Source organism: Myotis yumanensis, unplaced genomic scaffold (assembly GCF_028538775.1).
Source record: "Myotis yumanensis isolate MYYU_CA2020_CCGP unplaced genomic scaffold, mMyoYum1.0.hap1 SCAF_23, whole genome shotgun sequence".
Taxonomy (NCBI): Eukaryota; Metazoa; Chordata; class Mammalia; order Chiroptera; family Vespertilionidae; genus Myotis; species Myotis yumanensis.
This window is the reverse complement of record NW_027223774.1, coordinates 3,463,447-3,480,925: the sequence shown is the minus strand read 5'-3', so window position 1 is coordinate 3,480,925 and position 17,479 is coordinate 3,463,447. Positions and strand designations below refer to the sequence as shown.

Here is a 17,479-nt window from a genome sequence, read left to right as displayed (position 1 = left end):
ATGTTCCTTGAATTTTATATAAAAGGGAAATATAAACATGAGTCTATGCTGTACATCTGATTTATGACAGGGTTAGGGTTAGGCTTAGGCTTAGGGGTTGTTCTTCTTCAAGGACAGTGACACCCACAATTAAATGTAAGTTGTTGCAGAACCACATCCTGCATGGGTGAATGGTGAGACCTCCACAAAAGGCCTGGGGTGGGGCAGGAACCGGGTGGAGGGGGGCAATTGGGAGTAAAGTGGGGGACATCTGTAATGCTCTCAACAATGAAGATAATTAATTAATAAATATTTTATAAAAATTTAATTTCTGCCTTTAGCCAGGCCATCTGCAAAGATTTACTCATCACCTTCTACCAGTATTTATACCAGTCACCAGAAATGCCTAATTGACAAAGACTCATTCCCTGCATTTGGAAACTTCGGATTAGCAGCCTTTGAGCATTCAAAGGTTCATGTTGCAATTAATGTATGTACAAAGGAGAGGAGAGAGAAAATATTAGAACAACTGGGCCCAGGACTAGACTGTGGTGAGGGAACAGTGGCTGTTTGGGGAGGTGAAGTCCTAAGGGACAGGGGGGAACATTCTACAAAGAAAAAAACAGCCAGACACCATAACAGACACAGGGACTCTCTGAAGGGGGAAGATGAGAGAAAGCGTGGTGGAAACAGATCACACTGGCACTGTCCACCATGCAAGGGGATTGGGTATGTCTTCAGGACAAGAGGGAAATATAGAAATGGACTGCGCTGGTGAGGTTGTTTATGAATATCATGTGCACCATATATTACAAGTGAATGACAAATATTCAATATTTCTGCCCTAACCGGTTTGGCTCAGTGGATAGAGCGTTGGCCTGCAGACTGAAGGTTCTCAGTTTCGATTCTGGTCAAGGACATGTACCTTGGTTGTAGGCACATCCCCGGTGGGAGGTGTGCAGGAGGCAGCTGATCGATGTTTCTCTCCCATCGATGTTTCTAGCTCTCTATCCCTCTCTCTTCCTCTCTGTAAAAAATCAATAAAATATATTTTTAAATGCAATATTTGACCAAAAAATGTAAACAGTGATTAAACCCCAATATCCTGTGTCATCTGAGGAAGACAGGAAATATTGTGGGGTCCAGAGTGGGTATGAGACATCATTTTAAATTTCTTTTCCCTAGGTTTGCATCTAACTCTGCCCACTTAGTTAATTTCTTTAAATATATTTTTATTAATTTCAGAGAGGAAGGAAGAGGGAGAGAGAGATAGAAATATCAATGATGAGAGAGAATCATTGATCAGCTGCCTCGTGCACACCTCCTACTAGGGATTAAGCCCACAAGTCAGGCATGTGCCCTGACCAGAATTGAACCATCACCTCCTGGTTCATAGGACGACACTCAACCACTGAGCCACACTGCCCGAGTTATTTAGTTACTGAATTCAGGTGAAGTCCTGTGAACTGAAGGGAAGACTCAACAATGCCCATCTGATCATGTGGTGATAAAAAGTAAATAACATGGTAACCCATAAAAAATTTATAGATGTGGTATATAGAATTGTACATTCACAACTTGTGCAATTTATTAAACAAGGTTCACCACAATAAATGTAATTTTCTAAGCAGAAATAACAGTGAAGGAGAGCATGCAGTGTTAGATATGGGGACCCACACCTGTCTTGTGGGATGGAGCCTCTAGTCACAGGGGTGAGGAAAGAAGAAGGGGTGTTGTCACAGAAACTCAACCAAGACAGGAAGAGAAAATACACATTTAATGGAGGAAGAAGCTAGTACAGGGAGCCCACAGATATTTTTGTGCACCCAAACCATGTTGATTCCACTAGAAAAATCAGCAGGTAGTTCTACAAACTCGGGGTCCCTCACACCCACTCTGGACCCCACAATACTTCCTGTCTTCCTCGGAGTCTCTTCCACCACATCCGGAGACATCCAGATGGGTTTCAAGGTGACCCCTCTCTGAACTGTGCATTGTTCCCTCTCGGTTCACACCCTGGCAACATTGTGGGTCCTTCTCTGGCTGTTTCGAGCCAGAAATAGCAGCACCCCGAGCAGCACCAGGAGCAAGGCAACCACACCCATCCGGATGGGACTGTTCTTCTTCAAGGACAGTAACACGCACAATTAAATGTAAATTGTTGCAGAACCACATCCTGTATGGTTGAATGGTCAGACCTTCACAAAAGGCCTGGGGTGGGGCAGGAACCGAGTGGAGGGGTCACATCCCCACAGTGTAGTCATGGGGGTGGGAAACTAAGAATTGTAGGTAAACAGGTCACAGAGGGCAGGGCAGACCAAAATCACCTGAGGAACCTGGTTGCTCACCCAGGGCACCCACCTCCCCTTGACATGACATGGCCCTCTGGGCCCAGTCCCATTAGGGAGGCTCTTGCATATCCAGTCATCTAGGATTCAATGCAATCACTTTTTCTAAGTTTTTTTTTTTGGTTTATTTTTATTGTTGACAGTATTACAGATGTCCGTTATTTCCCTCCACTTCCCCCTCCACCCAGCTCACACCGCAGGCCTCTAATTCTTGATATAATAGCTTAGGACATTGAATATTTAAGGCTTTTCCTTTTTCCAATATATTTATTCACGGTTTTCAGTTTTCTTATTTCATAGGTCTGCTGTCTATCTACATAAAAGCCTAAGTGACTGTTATGACCAAACAACCAGAACGACTGGATGACCAGCCGGTAGCTATGATGCGCACTGACCCAGGCCTTGCTGCTGGGGCCCTGATGACCTTGAATCTTGTTCACAGGCACCCTGGACCCAGAGAGGAGGGAGGAGGGGGCCCGATTCCTGGTGAAGTTGGCCGTTGGTTAGCTTGCTGCTGGGGCCAACTTCTCATGGTCCCTCCCCCTAGCAGGCTGCCTGCCCCTCATGGCCTCGAATGCTGCCTAGGTTGAGGGACCCTACCCATGCAAGAATTCATGCACCCGGCCACTAGTTTACATTATAATTTAATTTAAAACATTCACTTCTGTTTTTGGTTCACACATTGATTATTGAGAATTCTGTTGCTTTATTTGCAAAAGGTAGAGATACAGGTTATCTTTGACTATAAACCTGGAGATTCCCAGAGGCCCCAGGAGCTTTGGGTGGTCCACATCAGGCCTCCATCCTGGGGCACTAGCCGAGAGTCCATGGGGCAGCATTCTGGTCTTTCTGGGTATATGCAGGTCCCCTTCCTGAAATGTGAGGTCTGTGACCTTCCAGGGCTAGTGGATGGACAGAGAAGCATACACAATGTGCTCATCTGGGGGCTCATCAGATGGGGAGAAACGGGGTGCAGTTGTCTTCTCATTGAGGGCCAAGAGGTTCAACTGGGCGTAGGTCACACACTCTGGGATATCACGTGCAGCATCCTGGCGCAGGGGGAGAGAGAGGGATGAAACATGGTGGGGGTTAGGGAAAACCTGGAGGTCTGGAGAGGACGGGACCCACCTGACTGTCCATCTGTCTGTCTTCTTCTGCTTGTCTGCCCCTTGTGTCCAGCAATCCCCCCAACAGAGGTGAAAGAGAGGTGGCCATTCTCTGCCTGGGTCTTCGTCTGGAGCGGTTCACCTGGGCATACATCACTCCCTGGGGGCCTTCATCCTGCCTGTTCTGCTGGAGACAGTGAGACAGCACAGTGACTCCTTGATTCCACATTAGAAATCCTCCTGTCAATTATTCTCATCTTGCCAGAGAGATGGTTTACACTTTAAATAGATCAGGTGCTTCTCCTGGTGAAATCTTCAGGGACTTCCCGAGCCTTGGGGCCTCTGGATGCTTCTGTGGTTCTGACTCTGATCCTAACGTGCTCTCTCTTGCTCACTGGGCTCCAGCCTCATGGCCTCTCCTCCTGAAGAGGCATTTTCTGCCTCAGGACCTTTACACCTGCTCTTTCTCTACCCTCCCCCCCACCATACACTCTATCCCCTCCTCTTGCTTTATGTTTATTCATAGCACTTTGCTCTCTCGGACACTGTCTGCATATTGTCTCCCTCATCCACAGGTGAGCTCGAGGCGTGTGGAGACAGTGTGGCTCAGGGCTGCAAAACGGTCCATAAATGAAGCCAATAAACAGCCCTGTCACATCTGCTGGGTGAATGAATGAAGGGGATCCTAGGCACCTGTGGGTGAGTCACTCATTCCTGCCTCCTCCTGAGACCCGGGGCTGCACAAGGTCAGACAGAGGACGAGGGGCCAGCAAAGTGGACCATGTAAGAGGGGCCATGGGGTCACAAGGAAACCAGGAGGAGTGAGTCACAGCAGGACGACCTGGGGGCCCACAGGGGAGGTCAGTGTGGACGCTGCTGAGAAGCAGGTGAGGTGGGACAGGGAAGGGTCCATTGGATTAAACTGGGCAACAGAAGGTCCCTGGTGTCCTGGACAGGAGCAGGGGTCTCACCCAAGAATCCAGCTTCACGTTCTCCCCAGGCTGCGAGTCCTTCACAGAAGCATCTGCTGGGGCAGAACGGAGGTGTCTCCTGGCAGGTCCCCGAGATCTTAGGGCTGCAGACCCCGCCTGCTCCCAGATGGACCACTAACCCAGGGTGAGGTGAGGTGCCAGGTCACTCAGTGTGGATCTCAGTCCTTCCCACCCCCCACCCCCAGCCTCCCAGCTCATCTCCTCCCCGATCATCCCCTGAAATCCCTGTCTCCCCTCCCCCAGGGCTGCTGTCTCTTCCTCTCACAAAGAGCCTCTTCGTGGGTGTCCACAGCTGGGCTGGAGCTGTGGGAGGAGAGAGGAGCGTGAGGGGCAGAGCTGGGCCATGGGTGGTGGAGGTCTCAGGTATTTGTGGCAGGAATTACCTGTTCTGCGGGCCTCTGTCCTTGCCCTTGGGGTATGTGGTTCCTGCAGGAGGTTGGACATGAGCCCCTCTCAGGGCTGGTCCAGAGGGACAGAATCAGCCCTGGGAGATAGGACCCCTCCCCCTGTGATTCCACAGGTAAAAGGGAAAATGTAACACACACGTGTGCATATGTTTCATGAGATTCAAAACGATGAAAGATGACCTTGTATTTGTGCTGAGATTGTTTTCTTTCTATATTTCCTGATTTCAAAATCTCAAGAAATCCTTTTCTCTGCTGACCTTCTCCATCTATTTGGTTTTCCTGTGGCAGGTGCTCTGAGCCCCCGTTCTGTGAAGCAGGTCACCCCATTCTCTACTCACGTGATGTCCTGTCTTTGCTCTGACATCGGTTTCCGAGAAGGAGGAACAGAAGGACAGAGAGCAGCAGGAACAGGGCTACAAAGACCCCGATCAAGATGTTCACTTTCCAATTGGGAACTAGGACATGAGGACATCATGAATGAGCCAATGATAACATTTAATGAGCACCTACTGTGTGTGAGGCACATGCTGGGGTCTTTCCCTCATCTCCTCTCACTACACAGCAGTTATGCACCAGGGATTGCTGACCCCACTACCCACTTCAACGAGGCTCAGAGAGGTTAATCACATGTCCCAGGTCACCCAGCCTGGACGGGGAGGGGCTGGGACTGGAACCCGGGAATGTGGGTTCCCTGTGCTGTCTTCACGCTGCCCGGCACCAACCTCCCAGGTGGACAGCAGCTCTTGCTATGGGCTCCTCCTCTGCAGGGGCCTATCCAAGTCTCATCTGGAGCTGAGGGTCCTTCCTCATTACCCGCTCCCAGCACAGCAGGGACAGAAGGGGCAGTGTGGGCTGGACTCTGGGTCTCTCCCTCATCCATCCCCACCCTGCAGGCCCTGACGCCCCTTGGGAAGGCCGGGCTGGGCTGGGCTGGGTACTCTGCCTTCCTGCGCTCTGTGAGGCCCTTATGTCACCTCATCTCCCAGCAGCCTGTGAGCAGGATGGGACCAGAGATGAGCAGACAGAACCCAACACTCAGAGGAGAGAAGGGACCACCCACCCCACAGCAGGAGCAGCAGAGCCAGGAGCTGAACGAGGGCTGATCCACCCTGTTCCCTCCTCTGAGCTGAGCCTGAGCTGAGGGGTAGGACTGGGTGCCCGGACCCTTGTCCTGCCTGTCCCTCCCTGTACAGTGTCACCATCACTTAGACAGAGGGGACAGGCACCATAACATCACGTCCTGGAGGCTTCCCTGTGAGGCCCTTCTCCCAGGAGGTCAGGGTCAGAACTGACAGAAAATCTAAGCTCTGGACAAGGTTTCTTTCCTTTCACACTTGGAGACACTGAGGTGCAGACAGGGGAAGGGCGTGTCCAAGTGAGAAACTTCAGAGGGTCCTGAACCCCTTGTAGCTCAGCCTCTGTCCATACGGAGGTTCCTACCTCCCCACAGAGCCCACCACTTACCCATCTGCTTGCCTGACCCTGTGGGTGGGAGAGACCGATCCTCAGAGCCTCCTGGGATGAGGATGGGGCAGGAGGGGTGGGGGCTGTCATCTCCCCACATGAGCTCAGCTCCCATCCCCAGCCTGTGACCCCACATCTCCCTCTGCCATGACCACCCCACCCACCACCAGCTCAGACACTGGGACCCCCAGCCTCCCTGGGACACAAGCCCGTCCTTGAGGATCTGGGTCATTCAATCCCTTGACAGACTCTCAGGACTTGCTGGGTGGGCTGTGCTCCCTCTGAGCAGAGCTCCCCAGGACTCACCAGCTGTGGATGTGGGTGTTGTGGGTGGGGGGCTGGGGCCTTCAGAGGGTCCTGGAAATGAGGACAGGAAGAGGGTGAGAGGCTTGGGCTGAGCCTGGACTGATTTCACACAGACACCCTCTTACATCTGTGCTGTGGCCCCTGAGGCCCTCCCACTGCTCCAGTATCCAGGTGAGGGGTAGGGGGTGGAGTGGCTGGGAGGCCTCTAAGGAAAAAATATCCTAAGGGTGGCCATCCAAGAGACCCCCTCTCCCTTTCAGCTCAAAATTCTCCTAGTGACAGGACCCTGAGCTGACACCTCTGTGCACAGGGTCAGGGACCCTCACCTGAGACCAGGAGCTCCAGGGGCTCACTGGGGTGTGACAGCAGGAAGGGGGAGGTGCTGAGTGAGCTGTAGCACCTGTAGGTGCCCCCGTGGGCTGAGGTCACAGGACTCATGGAGAACTCTGCCTGGGACTGCTGAGCTCGGTGCTTTGATCTCAGATGCAGAGGATGATCAGCTGCCCCCTCCTTGGACAGAAAGAAAGTGTCCATCCAGCCTTGGGACTGACACAGCAGGGTCACGTTCTCTCCTGAGGCCACTCCAGGGCCTGGCCGCACCCATAGGAAGGGTCTGTCAGGCAGGTGTCCTAGAGAGAAGGAGGGAGGGTGAGGGCTGCCTGCCCACCTTGTTCTGAGCTGAAAGTCGCCAGGCCTCTCTCTGAGGACCCTCCTCTCTGTCTCTGTTTCTCTGAGTCTCCCCCTCTCCTCTCCTACCTCCTGCATTTCTCTGTCTCCTTCCCTCCCTGGGGCCTGCACTTTCATTCTGATCTCACCACCTGAGAACCCCAACAGGGCCTGTGCAGAGTCTGGGTCCCTGACTGAACCCACTGGCTCCTCACCTGTCACCAGGATGTCCAGGGGGTCACTGGGCGCCGACCACTTGGAGGAGAGGTTGTATCCACCATAGCATCTGTACCGGCCCCCGTGGGAGCTGCTCACAGTGTCCAGGGGGAAGTGGGCCTGAGAGAGCCCAGCCTGGGGCTGCAGGACAAGGCTCTGGGGGAGGTCCAGTCTGCCCTCCTTGTGCAGAGCGAATCTGTCATAGCCGACATCAGAGCGACACTGCAGGGTCAGGCTCTGTCCAGAGGCCACGATGGGGCCCTGCTGGCTCAGGAGGGAGGGCTTGCCAGACTCACCTGGGGAGACCAGACATGAATTACAGGGGCTGCTCCTCCCATAAACCCCTTCTCCTGTCCTGGCCCACAGGTCTCACTGTCTCTCACCCAGTCTCTGGCCCAGGTGCCCTGTAGCCACAACACCATCTCCCCTGGGGCTCCACTCACAGAGAAGATGCCAATTATGTATCCAGTGCCTCAATCCTTTGATGAGACAATAATGGGACTTACCTGGAACCAGGAGCTCCAGGGCATCACTGGGGCGGGACAACACGTTGGGTCTGTTTCTGTAGCAGCCGTAGCATCTGAACCTCCACCTCTGTGTGGGGGTCACGGGGCCCACAGGGAACAGGGCCTGGTACTGCTCATTTGTCTGTGGCTGTGAGTCCAGGGTCCAGGAGAGCCTGTGATCTCCTTCCTTAGTCAGAATGAACCTGTCAAATCCCTCCCCTGCGCCACACTGGAGGGTCACACTCCATCCTGAGTTCACGACAGGGCTGGGCAGGGCTGACAGGCTGGGTTTCCTGAAGGCTCCTAGAAGAGGAGGAGGCAGCATGTTAAATGGGCTCAAACCTCCTTCATGTCCTTCAGGGCTGGGCTGTGAGAGGGAGACACGCTGAGAGCAGACCCCCTTCCTGAGGCAGAGCTTGAGGCTGGGACCCCTGAGTGTCCTCTCACCTGTCACCACCAGCTCCAGGGTGTCACTGCGCTCTGACTGGCCACTGGGACTGAGATAGTAACAGCGATATCTCCCGGCATCAGGTTCTGTCATGTGTCTGATGGAGAACTTGGCTCTGTCCCCGGGATCCAGTGGTTTCTGTTGGTACGAGGATGCTGTGCTTCCCCCTTTATACAGCTGGTACCCCTCAGCCCTTGGGGTCCCCTTACACCAGATGGTCACGGGGGTCCCCAAGGGGATCACAGGGCCTGGCTCAGCCCAGATGCTGGGTTTGGGGAGGGTCCCTAAAAGGAAACCAGAGGCTGCTTTACAAAGACCTTCCCACCCTCATCCCCAGCTTAGCCCAAGACCCTCTCATTTTATCACCTCATCCCAGCACCTCTGTGCTCCCTCCTGAGCCCCAGGTGTGAAGTAAGAGGAGGGACATGGAGCCTGGGGAGGACTCACCTGCCTGCACACGGGTCCTCTGGTCCAGACTCAGCCCTGGAAGAGAGTCCCTGTGAGAGATTTGCACCCGGACGTCTTAGCTGGTTCCCTTACCATCAGGGCTACGTCCACTTGAATTGCTTGAGCCTGACGGTCCCCATGAACAAGGGGGTATAACCACTCTGTCCCTCCCCCGCTCTCCCTCCTGCCTTCCCTCCCCATGTCCACAACTAACCAAGGCAGAGAAGGGCAGAGAGGATGGACGTCATGGCGTCTGCTCTGAGGGCTCCTGCTCTGCAGATGGAGGAGGCCTGGGCCTGAAGGACAGAGACGCACAGGATGTGGTGGGTCCGGAGCTGCTTCCGCCTTATGGGTTTTCACAGCTGCGGACCCACAGCCAAGGGAGGACCCCGCCCTGGGCCTGGCTCTGCATCTCCCCCGGATGAGGGCTGAGGGGGAGACAGGCTCTCTGGTCTCACCTGATCCTCAGGGTCCCTTGTGTCTGATGGTCTGACTCCTGCTCTGATAGGGCGTGACCCAGGTTCTGGTCCTGATCCGCCCCTGAGACTCTGGCTCTGAACAGCCCAATGGGACTACGACCACGTCTCTTGATGGAGCTCATTTATAAAAGACTCTGCTGAGCAGTTTCCCAGTGGCCTCAGCATTTCCAAGACTTTCCCTGGTTCAAGGGTCCTGGTAGGTTCCCATCCCTGCCAACCCTTCGTGTTTCTGGCCTTTTTTAATTTTCACTATTTAGTGTAAGTATTGGTACCACCCTGTGGATTGATGCACATTTATTCCTTCAATGACTTATAAAGCTCAGCACCTTTTATTTTAAAAAATTGTTTTTTTACTCCTCACCTAATGGTATTATTTCCAATGATTTTGACAGAAGATGGAAGGGAAAGAAGGAAGGAGAGAGAGAGAGAAAGACAGAGAGACTGAGAAAGAGAGAGAGAAAAAGAGAGAGAGAGAGAGAGAGAGACAGAGACAGAGACAGAGACAGAGACAGAGAGAGAGAGAGAGATACCTCGATGTAACAGAGATACCAATTGGTTGCATCCCAAATGAGGGTTGAGGAGCAAACCTGGAACCAAGGTACATGCTCTTCACCGGGAAGCAAACCTGTGACCTTCGGTGGTCAGGCTGATGCCTGCCTGCAGGAGCCAATGGGGCTGTATCCAAGGTTGCTGACCCCAAGAGGAGCAGGAGGCCTGGAGGATGTTACAAAACTGTCAATCACCCACAGAGGCAACCAGCACTGCCCTCAAGGCCTGGGTGTGTGCTGCTGCTTCTCCCTATCACTTCCTCTCTCTGACTTTCTTGTCTCTGTGAGAAGATCTCCTGCTCTCCATCCCTCTCCATCAAACCTTCAGAGTCTTTTCTGCCTCCTCACCACCTCGTCCCCCAGACAGTACCTCTTTGTCTAATGGTGTTTATTCCATCTCTATGCTTTGGGTAGAAGAGCACTTTGGAGGCCAATCCCAGGTTGTAATCTAAGACCTGGGGACAGGTTTATTGAACTTCTATTTTGAGCCAGTCTCTTCTCCTCTACCTCTTCGCCTGTTGGGCAACATTGTGAAACCTCACCTCTGAGGATGTTATGAGGATCAGCAGTGTCTGAGACATGAAGGGCCCCAATCTGGTGTCATTTTCTTTCTTTTTTTAATTTTTTTATTAATTTTAGAGAGAAAGGGAGAGGGGAAGATAGAAACATCAATGATGAGAGAGAATCATTGATCGGGTGCCTCCTGCAATCCACACATTGGGGATGGAGCCCACAACCCAAGCATGTGCCCTTGACCAGGAATCAAAGCATGACCTCTTGGCTCATATGTCAATGCTCAACCACTGAGCCATGTTGGCCGGAAATCTGGTGTCATTTTCTGACCTGATGAAGGCATGTGTATGGGAGGCATGTGGTGGGAAGTGCTCTTTGGAAGTCACATGTGTGTACCCCGAGCCTACAAGTTGAATCCGAAGCTGTAGCGCATCCTTGGTTGAATGGCAGATGAGTGCAGACAAAAGGATGCAGGATGGTGGGCCTCAGCCGGGATCCTAGACTCAGCCCCAGTCAGGAGTGAAGGTGGAAATTTCATCAGTGGGTTGGTCTGTAAGCACTAAGGCACTTAGGGCACCTCTGACCCAGTGGGAGTCCCGCTTCCATAAAACTCCATGGACACCATTGGGGCAACCTCCAAGGTATAAGGGAGCTGTAGGGAACCATGCGAGTTGCACTTGCATTTATTTTTATTAAAGCAAAAGTCACATAACATACAATTAAGCCTTTTAAAATATGAAAATCACAAAAATACAGTAAATGCACAATGTTTCAATGACAACGTCTGTCTAGTTTTAAGAAGTTTTTAAACTCCACACCCCCCGACACAAAAAAAAAAACACAACACCAAGCAGTCCATCTCCCATCTGCCCGGCTGGTCAACCCCTGACAAACCAATCTAACTTCTATTTCTAAGGGTTTCCTTCTCCTGGACATGTCACATAAATGGAATCACACAAAACCTGATCTTCTGTGTCTGCTTTCTGTCACTGAGCTGAATTATTTTGAATTATTTTGCCCACAATGTACCAGGTACCTGTCCTTTATTCTGTATGGTTTAAAATATCGCAAGGTTGTGAAGATACCTCATTTTGTTGGGATGGATGTGGCCCAGCATGAAGACAGATAGATGTGAATCCAAACCAGCCATGTGAGATGGACCCTCATGTCACAGGGTGAGAACAGAAGGGCAGTGGAGGAGAGTCAGTGAGGTTAGGGAGGGAGGGACAGCAACTCAGGTGGATGGAGGAGGACATGACCCATGTTCTCCTGCACCCAGACCTCACCTACCACGTCTACTCCCCATGGACATTCTCAACAGACAGTTTCCCCAACTATGGTCCTGATTTTCTTAAGGCACCTCCTGGGATCCTCATATGGCCTCCAAGACTCCCCCACTCTGAACGATGCGTTGTTGCCTCTGTGGCCACATCCTGGTTGCATCACAGGCCCTTCTGGTGTCGTTTCGAGCCTGAAATAGCAGCACCCCGAGGACCACCAGGATCAAGCCAGACACGCCCATCCGGGTGAGATTCTCCACTGTGTAGTCTTGGGGATGGAAAAGTAAGATTTGTGGGTAAAGAAGTCTCAGAGGTCAGGGCAGACCCTAATGTCCAGGATTTTTATGTGCAACCTGGACTCCCACCTCCCCTTGACATCAGTGTCCCTCTGATGTCTGAACTCACCACCTGCTTTGAGTCACCTTGATCATAGTCAGCTGTGCCCAAGAACTGAGGATGAGTAAGAAATGGTCTCAATTCAGAAATAACTAAGAGCTGGATCTTCTGTTGTTCAGGCTGAGACCCAAGACCCCATGAGCGTATTCCCCTATAGCTGAGAGATCCCACATTTTCAACAGCTGGGGACCCAGGTTCCATGGAGGAGGGGTTAGTGTCAGGGGCACCTGAATTTCAGGAGCATGAAGGGGTGAAAGTCTGGGCTGGGTCTCCTTTATCCCACCCTACCAAGGCCACTCCTCTCAGGGTCTGTGATTTTCATTGTCACCTGAAGTTGTTCATCTATTGATTCTTTTATTAACTCATTTATTATATAATAATGAATATGTACAATGGTAGATACATGTTCCAGATGAAAAATATGGGTATGTGGATGCTAACCATGTGATTTTTTTAATCTCAAAAGACAACAGAGTTCACAACCAAGGAAACACAGTTCTGCTTCAAACTTTACGTAACAGAGAAAATCCCACTAATTTGCAATATTGAGTGAGCACCAATTGTAGGAAATTATGTCCATCTGTTACCCCATTTTGATATAAGTACCAAGATATAAACATAAATTAAGGACCTCTCCTCATCACAAAGATCCATGCAATGATTCTAAATCCCAGCTCCCTCAATTCAGAAAATGCACATGGACGATGAACATTATTCCGTTGGGTTAATAGCCAAATGGATGCTACCAAGAAGCCTTTGTAAGGTGTGTCATGTGGTAAGAAGTCATAGAGAAAAGGTAATTTGGGCAGATCTGTATCTGTCAGAAAAATAGCATTCCTAGGAAACCATAATGAAACAAAACAAATTGAAACAAAGAGACCCCTGACACCAGATGGTCATAGGGGCTCCCCTTGGTAACGATGGGCCCTGGGTCAGTCCAGATAGAGAGTTTGGGGATGACTCCTGGGAAGGATACAGACCTGAAAGACCTGGCAGCCTATCTCCCCCTTCTGACGTCATAAATGAGCCAAGGATGCAATCTAATGAGCACCTACTGTGTGTGAGTCTCCTGCTGGGGTCTGTCACTCATGTCCTCTCACCTCATGCACCAGGGATTGCTGACCCCACTACTCACTTCACTGAGGCTCAGAGAGATTAATCACGTGCCCCAGGTCACCCAGCCTGCAAGGGGTGGGGCTGGGACTGGATCCAGGACTGTGGGTTCCCTGTGTTGTCCTCACGCTCCCCCCGCCCCAGGGTAGGACCAGCTTCGTGCTCTTGGCTACTCCTCTGAAGGTCCTTCCTCAGTACCTGCCCCCAGCACAGCAGGGACAGGGAGGGCCAGAGTGTGGTGTGGACTCTGAGTCTCTCGGGTTCCATCTCAACCTGGCAGGCACTGATGCCCCTTGGGAAGGTCGAGCTCGGGGCTCTGCCTTCCTGAGCTCTGTGAGGCCCTTATGTCACCTCATCTCCCAGCAGCCTGTGAGCAGGATGGGACCAGGGATGAGCAGACAGGAACCCGACACTCAGAGGTGAGAAGGGACCGCCCAGCCCCACAGCAGGAGCAGCAGAGCCACGAGCTGAACCACGGCTGATCCACGTCATTGGGGCTTCCCTGTGAGGCCCCTCTCCCAGGAGCTCAGGGCCAGAACTGACAGAAAATCTGAGCTCTGGACCAAGATTCTCCCCTTTAAACTTGGAGACACTGAGGCTCAGACAGAGGAAGGGTGTGTCTATGTCAGTGAATCCAGAGGTGCCTGAACTCCCACATGGCTCAGCCCTTGTCCTAATGGAGGCACCCACCACCTCGCCACAGAGCTCCTCACACACTGTGGGTGGGAAAGACCGATCCTCAGAGCCTCCTGGGTTCAAAATGGGGCAGGACGGGTGGGGGCTGCCTTCTCCCACATGACCCCAGCGCCTCCAGAACCTGTGACGCCAAACCTCCCTCTGCCATGACCACCCCACCCATCACTACCTCAGACCCTGGGACTCCCAGGCCCCTGGGACACAAGCCGGTCCTTGAGGATCTGGGTCACTCGATTCCCTGACAGACTCTCAGGACTTTTTGCGGGGGGCTGTGCTCCCTTTGAGCAGAGCTCCCCGGGACTCACCAGCTGTGGAGGTGGGCCCTGTGGGTTGGGGGCTGGGGCCTCCAGAGGGTCCTGGAAATGAGGACAAAAAGGAGGGTGAGAGGGTTGGGCTGATCCAAGAACCCATTTCACACAGACACCCTCTTACATCTGTGCTGTGGCCCCCGAGACCCACCCACTGCTTCAGTATCCAGGTGAGGGGAAGGGAGTGGACGGGGTGGGAGGCCTCTAAGGAAAAGATCTCCTCGGGGTGACCATCCTAGGAGCCCCTCATCAAGGTTTCAGTCCATAATCCTTTTGGGGACAGGACCCTTAACTGACATCTCAGCAGACAGGGTCAGGGGCCCCTCACCTGAGACCAGGAGAACCACGGGCTCACTGGGGAGTGACAGCAGGAAGGGGGAAGTGCTGTTTGAGCTGTAGCACCTGTAGGTGCCCCCATGGGCTGAGGTCACAGGGCTCATGGAGAATTCTGCCTGGAAATGCTGAGCTCCATCCTCTGATCTCAGACGCAAGGGGGGATCCACTGCCCCCTCATTGGAGAGCAGAAACATGTCCCTCGGGCTCTGTGACTGACACAGCAGAGTCACATTCTCTCCTGAGGCCACCCTGGGGCCTGGCTGCACTGAGAGGGAGGGTCTGTCAGGCAGATGTCCTAGAGAGAAGGAGGGAGGGTGAGGGCTGCCAGCCCACCTTGTTCTGCCCTGAGAGTCACCAGGCCTCTCTCTGAGGACCCTCCTCTGTCTGTCTGTCTCTGTTTCTCTGAGTCTCCCCCTCTCCCCTCCAACCCCCTGTCTCTCTGTCTCTCTCCCTCCCTGGGGTCCTGCACTGTCATTCTGGCCTCACCACCTGAGACCCCCAGCAGGGCCAGTGCAGATTCTGGTCCCTCATTGAACCCACTGGCTCCTCACCTGCCACCAGGATGTCCAGGGGGTCACTGGGGGCCGACCACTCGGAGGAGAGGTTGTATCCACCATAGCATCTGTACTGGCCACTGTGGGAGCTGCTCACAGTGTCCAGGGGGAAGTGGGCCTGAGAGAGCCCAGCCTGGGGCTGCAGGACAAGGCTCTGGGGGAGGTTCCCTCCCCCCTCCTTGTGCAGAGCGAATCTGTCATAACCGACGTCGGAGCGACACTGGAGGGTCAGGCTCTGTCCAGAGGCCACGATGGGGCCCTGCTGGCTCAGGAGGGAGGGCTTCCCAGACTCACCTGGGGAGACCAGACATGAATTACAGGGGCTGCTCCTTCCATAAACCCCTTGTCGTGATCTGGCCCACAGGTCTCACTGTCTCTCTCCTTGTCTCTGGCCCAGGTGCCCCTATACCCACCTCACCATCTCCCATGGGGCTCCACTCACAACAAAGATGCCAATTATGTATCCAGTCCCTCAATCCCTTGATGAGACAATAATGGGACTTACCTGGAAGCAGGAGCTCCAGGGCATCACTCGGGAGTGACCACACGTAGGGTCTGTTCCTGTAGCAGCCATAGCATCTGAACCTCCACCTCTGTGTGTGGGTCACGGGCCCCACAGGGAACAGGGCCTGGAACTGCCCACTTATCTGTGGCTGTGAGTCCAGGGCCCAGGAGAGCCTGTGATCCCCTTCCTTAGTCAGAATGAACCTGTGAAACCCCTGCCCTGAGCCACACTGGAGGGTCACGTTCCCTCCTGAGGTCATGACAGGGCTGGGCAGGGCTGAGAGGCTGGGTTTGCTGTAGCATCCTAGGAGAGGAGGAGGCAGCGCTTTAAATGGGCTCACACCTCCCTCATGTCCCCCAGGGCTGCGCAGTGACAGGGAGACACCCTGAGAGCAGACCCTCTTCCCCTGAGTACAGAGCCTGAGGCTCAGACCCCTGAGTGTCCTCTCACCTACTGTCACCACCAGCTCCAGGGGGTCACTGCGCTCTGACTGGCCACTGGGACTGCGATAGTAACAGCCATATCTCCCTGCATCAAGCATTGTCATGTGTCTGATGGAGAACTTGGCTCTGTCCCCGGAATCCAGTGGTTTCTGTTGGTCCAAGGATTCTGTGCTTCCCAATTTATACAGATGGTACTCCTCAGCCCTTGGGGTCCCCTGACACCAGATGGTCACAGGGCTCTCCCAGAAGATCACAGGGCCTGGCTCAGCCCAGATGGTGGGTTTGGGGAGGGTCCCTAAAAGGAAACCAGAGGCTGCTTTACAAAGACCTTCCCACCCTCATCACCAACTCAACCCAAAACCCTCTCACTTTATCACCTCATCCCAGGAACTCTGTGCTCCCTGCTGAGCCTCAGGGGTGAAGTAAGAGGAGGGACATGGAGCCTGGGGAGGACTCACCTGCCTGCACATGGGTCCTCTGGTCCAGACTCAGCCCTGGAAGAGAGTCCCTGTGAGAGATTTGCACCCGGATGTCTCAGCTGGTTCCCTTCCATCAGGGCCTCGTCCACTTGAGCTGCTTGAGCCTGATGTTCCCCATGAACAAGGGGGTGTAAACACTCTGTCCCTTCTCCTGCTCCTCCTCCTGCCTTCCCTCCCCTTGTCCACAACTAACCGAGGCAGAGAAGAGCAGAGAGGATGGACGTCATGGCTTCTGCTCTGAGGGCTCCTGCTCTGCAGATGGAGGAGTCCTGGGCCTGAAGAACAGAGACTTACAGGATGTGGTGGGTCAGGAGCTGCTTCTGCCTTCTGGTTTTTCACAGCTGTGGACCCACAGACAAGGGAGGGCCCCGCCCTGGGCCTGGCTCTACCTCTCCTCAGGATGAGGGCTGAGGGGGACACAGGTTCTCAGGTCTCACCTGATCCTCAGGGTCTCATGTGTCTGATGGTCTGACTCCTGCTCTGAGAGGGCAGGACCCAGGTTCTGGTCCTGATCCACCCCTGAGAGTCTGGCTCTGAACAGCCTAATGGGTCCTGCCACCACAGTTCTTGAGGGAACTCATTAATAATAGACTCTGCTTAGCAGTTTCCCAGTAGCCTCAGCATTTCCAAGACTTTCCCAGGTTCAAGGTTCCTGGTAGGTTCCCATCCCTGCCAACCCTTCATGTTTCCGGCCTTTTTAATTTTCATTATTCAGTGTAAGTATTGGTACCACCCTGTGGATTGATGCACATTTATTTCTTCAATGACTTATAAAGCTCAGCACCTATTATTTTTAAAAAAATTTTTTTTACTCCTCACCTGATGGTATTATTTCCAATGATTTTTAGAGAGGATGGAAGGGAGAGAAGGAAAGAGAGAGAGAAAAAGATGAGAGAGAGAGAGAGAGAGAGAGAGAGAGAGAGAGAGACATCGATGTCAGAGAG

The 17,479-nt window shown here is 53.0% G+C and overlaps 2 protein-coding genes across 5 annotated transcripts; both read right to left on the bottom strand.

Annotated features, from left to right (window-relative positions):
* Positions 1–3,229: 3,229 nt before the first annotated feature.
* LOC139000253 (leukocyte immunoglobulin-like receptor subfamily A member 6) lies at positions 3,230–9,133 on the bottom strand. Its single transcript, XM_070402508.1, has 13 exons — positions 9,100–9,133; positions 8,886–8,921; positions 8,438–8,722; positions 7,991–8,293; positions 7,484–7,780; positions 6,929–7,231; positions 6,607–6,653; positions 5,734–5,752; positions 5,171–5,272; positions 4,809–4,851; positions 4,691–4,728; positions 4,405–4,457; positions 3,230–3,376 (listed from the first exon to the last, which is right to left on the bottom strand). Exons 1-13 carry the CDS (start codon positions 9,131–9,133, stop codon positions 3,230–3,232), a joined length of 1,707 nt encoding a protein of 568 aa, XP_070258609.1.
* A 2,072-nt stretch (positions 9,134–11,205) lies between these two features.
* On the bottom strand, positions 11,206–16,762 carry LOC138999655 (leukocyte immunoglobulin-like receptor subfamily A member 6). 4 transcript variants are annotated; one of them, XM_070401835.1, is made up of 8 exons: positions 16,729–16,762; positions 16,515–16,550; positions 16,064–16,351; positions 15,614–15,916; positions 15,106–15,402; positions 14,547–14,849; positions 14,216–14,266; positions 11,206–11,973 (listed from the first exon to the last, which is right to left on the bottom strand). In XM_070401835.1, the coding sequence occupies exons 1-8, from the start codon at positions 16,760–16,762 to the stop codon at positions 11,798–11,800; spliced, it is 1,488 nt and encodes a 495-aa protein (XP_070257936.1). In that variant the 3' UTR covers positions 11,206–11,797. The 4 variants fall into 4 exon arrangements, with proteins under 4 accessions (XP_070257936.1, XP_070257937.1, XP_070257938.1 ...); XM_070401836.1 differs by lacking the exon at positions 14,216–14,266 and having other exon boundaries at positions 11,206–11,993; positions 14,543–14,849; XM_070401837.1 differs by lacking the exon at positions 14,216–14,266 and having other exon boundaries at positions 11,206–11,984; positions 14,543–14,849.
* Positions 16,763–17,479: the final 717 nt, after the last annotated feature.